This window comes from Prenolepis imparis, unplaced genomic scaffold (genome assembly GCF_030444845.1).
Source record: "Prenolepis imparis isolate NDT839.2.m4 unplaced genomic scaffold, iyPreImpa1.0 SCAF_5, whole genome shotgun sequence".
In the NCBI taxonomy this organism is placed as follows: Eukaryota; Metazoa; Arthropoda; class Insecta; order Hymenoptera; family Formicidae; genus Prenolepis; species Prenolepis imparis.
In genome coordinates, this window is record NW_028141163.1 from 19,885,192 (window position 1) to 19,888,834 (window position 3,643).

General features: G+C 42.8%; 1 protein-coding gene across 1 annotated transcript; it reads left to right on the forward strand.

Annotated features, from left to right (window-relative positions):
* Positions 1-1,999: 1,999 nt before the first annotated feature.
* On the forward strand, positions 2,000-3,193 carry LOC145936519 (uncharacterized). Its single transcript, XM_083038767.1, has one exon. It carries the CDS (start codon positions 2,000-2,002, stop codon positions 3,191-3,193), a length of 1,194 nt encoding a protein of 397 aa, XP_082894893.1.
* The last annotated feature ends 450 nt before the right edge of the window (positions 3,194-3,643 follow it).

Sequence of the window (3,643 nt, forward strand, 5' to 3'; positions counted from 1 at the left end):
AAGCAGTGGTATCAACGCAGAGTACTCTTCCCCCCGTCACTCTCCCTTTATTACTGTCCCCCCTTCCTCTCACTCCCCCCCCTTTTTCTCTATCTCCCTCTCTCAAACATACGATGTATGGAGATTAATGTTACAAATGATTTATGGCTCTCTAAAGGAATTCGATAACAACTAAACGAAGACCGTCTTTCAAGAAATTTGAGGCATATTTGTCACAACAGATATATATGCTTGACTTAGACACTCTGTGTCTTCTTGTCGGTTTAAGCCATTTATCTGGCGCCTGATAAACAGCATCTCTGAAACAAGTCTCTTCCTTAGAAACGGTTCCTCATCCAAGATCTCAACGTTATCCCAATCAAATTCGTGGTTATTCAGCCTGTGATCCGTGATCACGGATTTGTGCGCGGTGTTTCTTTTTATGTGATTTCTGTGCTCCCTAATGCGTGTTCTCAACTGCCTACTGGTCTGACCGACATAAGAGGCATTACAATTTTGACATGAAATTTTGTATACAACATTAATCTCCATACATCGTATGTTTGAGAGAGGGAGATAGAGAAAAAGGGGGGGAGTGAGAGGAAGGGGGGACAGTAATAGAGGGAGAGTGACAGGGGGGGAAGGGGAGGGAGAGGGCGAGGGAGAGAGAGAGAGAAGGAGAAATAAATTCCACACATTGTTTGACATTGACTTCGATAACAGGCTATGAACCGTAGTAGGGCGCCTTATAAATAGCATCAGAACGAATATCTTCTTCACTCGTGCGTCGGGCGCGTCCGCGTACGGTCGTGTGAACGTGCGATGGATGAGTGTGTGAGTAAGAGTGAGCCCCCTTTCGGAAATTCCTCACTATACTCTTCATTAGAGTCCACTTTTGAGGACCTCATGACATATTATGTCACTTTGTCTATCTAATGGGATATCGATAGGGGGGGCTCACGGCTTTTGCGCTACGTGCGGTAGTATGTAGATTCCCCATTATTATTTATTGTATTAAATTTACTGAAGAAGGTCCAAAGGAAGGACCGAAACGTTTAGATTCAATAAATTTGTTTTTCCAACAAGTTTGTTTTTAATATTTGCGTACCTACACCCTACGCGTGGCTCCATATAGCCTCCTTTTGAATTTGTAATTTATCAATGCAGGGAGCCTAAATTGTTACTTATTATTTATACGCTGGCTGAAACTATGCGTCCCGTAACATTTTTCCGATTTATTAAATTTAATTTTGGTAACGACGTGGTTAAGAATATGAAGAAGTGGATAGACTTACAGAAGTCTATTTCAAAATTTAGATTGGGGATTAAATTTCTAAAAGGTTGCCTCAAGTACAACATTACACCGCCGCACTTAGAACGAGGTGCATGCTACAAAAACAATCTGTACCATTTTAGATCAAAAAATAAGTTGAATCATATTATTGATCGGTTTACCAAAAGTATGACACACGTATAGATCTGTGATGCTCATAGGCGTATTCAGGCGATACGTACGCATGGTTGCAGACTGGCACGTAGCATCGCGCGCGCACTACCAATCACCATCTGCAATGAGTTTTTTGCTAGACAAAACAGGTCTCTTCGTTTCCACTTTGTGAGTGAAAATAGCAGACTGGATAAGAAATTAAATTGGCTCATTGCCAAAAAAGAACGATTGATTAGAGCTAATATTCGTCCAGTCCAATATTTTTCTGTGGCACGTGATCAGCAGGGAGGAGTTAATCTTGGCGCGTCATTGATCCCGTTTAACGGGCGTCGTGCGCGACTGTCCGGGGGTTCCGAATTTTCCTTCACACCTCTAAACGCTCCTTCTACTTCCTCCTCCTTTACTATTAACTTGAACCCTTTATCCTTTGACAACCACACAGTCTCCCCTTTGCACATCAGGGAGAAGTGGTTTAAAAACCTTTCCTCAACAGATATTCCATTAGAAATACAGGGAGTTTTGCAACTGGGCGACAACTTTTGTTTGCCAAGTAAGAATAAAGATCGAGTTCTTATGGAATTTATCAAAAGTATAGAATATAGTATCGACAGAGTGGAAGTTGGCGTTCGGCCTTTGGTTCGCCAGAGGTCGTCGGCAATTGTTAACAAGTTGGCCAGTTGCAACCCTGAAGAATCTTTGTTTGATAAGGAGCTCTCGGGCGCGTCCCTAGCAGCGAGAACGTTTATACGCGATAATCCTAATATCATTTTTACGCGAGCCGATAAGGGCAATATAACAGTCGCTTTAGAAAAGACATCTTATTTGGACAAGATGAAGGTCCTCCTTGGTGATACAAATACTTACATTAGAGTAAAGAAGGATCCCACCAGAAGAATTATCAACAGTTTGCATGAATTGCTTACAAGGTGGAAAAACTTAGATTATATATCCGATACGACATACAGGTCGTTGAATTGTTCGGAGGGAGTACTGCCGAGAGCCTATGGGCTCCCTAAGATTCACAAGTCGGGCTGCTCCCTGCGAATCATCGTCTCCTCACTGAACACGCCGCTGCACCGTCTTGCGACGTTTCTCCACAAAATCATATACAAGTCGGTCCCGGCGGCGGACAGTCATGTGGAGAATAGCTTTCGACTGGTCAACAAACTCGATGGAACTTACGTTGGTGACAATTGTGAACTTATTTCACTGGATGTGGTCTCTCTATTCACTAACGTCCCATTGGATTTGGCAGTCGACGGCATAGCCGCGAGGTGGAATTTCATAGAAAATAACTGTACGATACCGCGCGTGGAATTTTTGGGGGCAGTCCGGCTTGTTCTTCACTCAACTTTTTTCACCTTTGATGGCATAATCTATCAACAAACCTTCGGAGCGCCCATGGGTTCTCCGCTGTCTCCCATAGTAGCCGATTTAACCATGCGCGATTTGGAGAGCAGGGTGATAGGAGACCTTCCTTTTGAACTCCCGATCTACGTACGCTATGTTGATGATATCGCGTTGGCCGTCCCTTCCGGGACGAGCCAGGCGATACTAAGACAGTTTAACGCGTGTCATAACAGATTACAGTTTACTTTGGAAAAGGGGGGCAATAGACTCGATTTTTTGGATGTTACATTCATTCTAAATCGGGGATACGTTGAATTCGATTGGTATCATAAACCAACATTTTCGGGAAGATATCTGAATTATTACTCCTGTCACCCTCTGCCACAAGAGATGCACAATATTTGGCCTAATAGATAGGGCTTTCTGGTTATCACATCCAAGATATCACCAAAAGAACCTCGAATTGGTCATTGGGGTGTTACGTGATAATGGGTATCCATTACAACTGATTTTTGAAACATTTCACGAAAGGCTTAGGACTTTGTTTGCGAGAAATAAAAATAATAATTCAGGTGACGCTAACAGAACACCTGATACTAATTCGGCTCGCATTGCATATTTTAATGTCCCATACATACCCAAATGGTCCGAGCGGTTTAGCCATGTGGTCCGTGATCTAGATGTAAAAATGTCCTACACAGGTTTGAATAAGTTACGCTCGTTTATCCGCGTGCATAAAGACACACTGCAGGAAGATTGGCATAATAACGTTGTATACAAAATTTCATGTCAAAATTGTAATGCCTCTTATGTCGGTCAGACCAGTAGGCAGTTGAGAACACGCATTAGGGAGCACAGAAATCACAT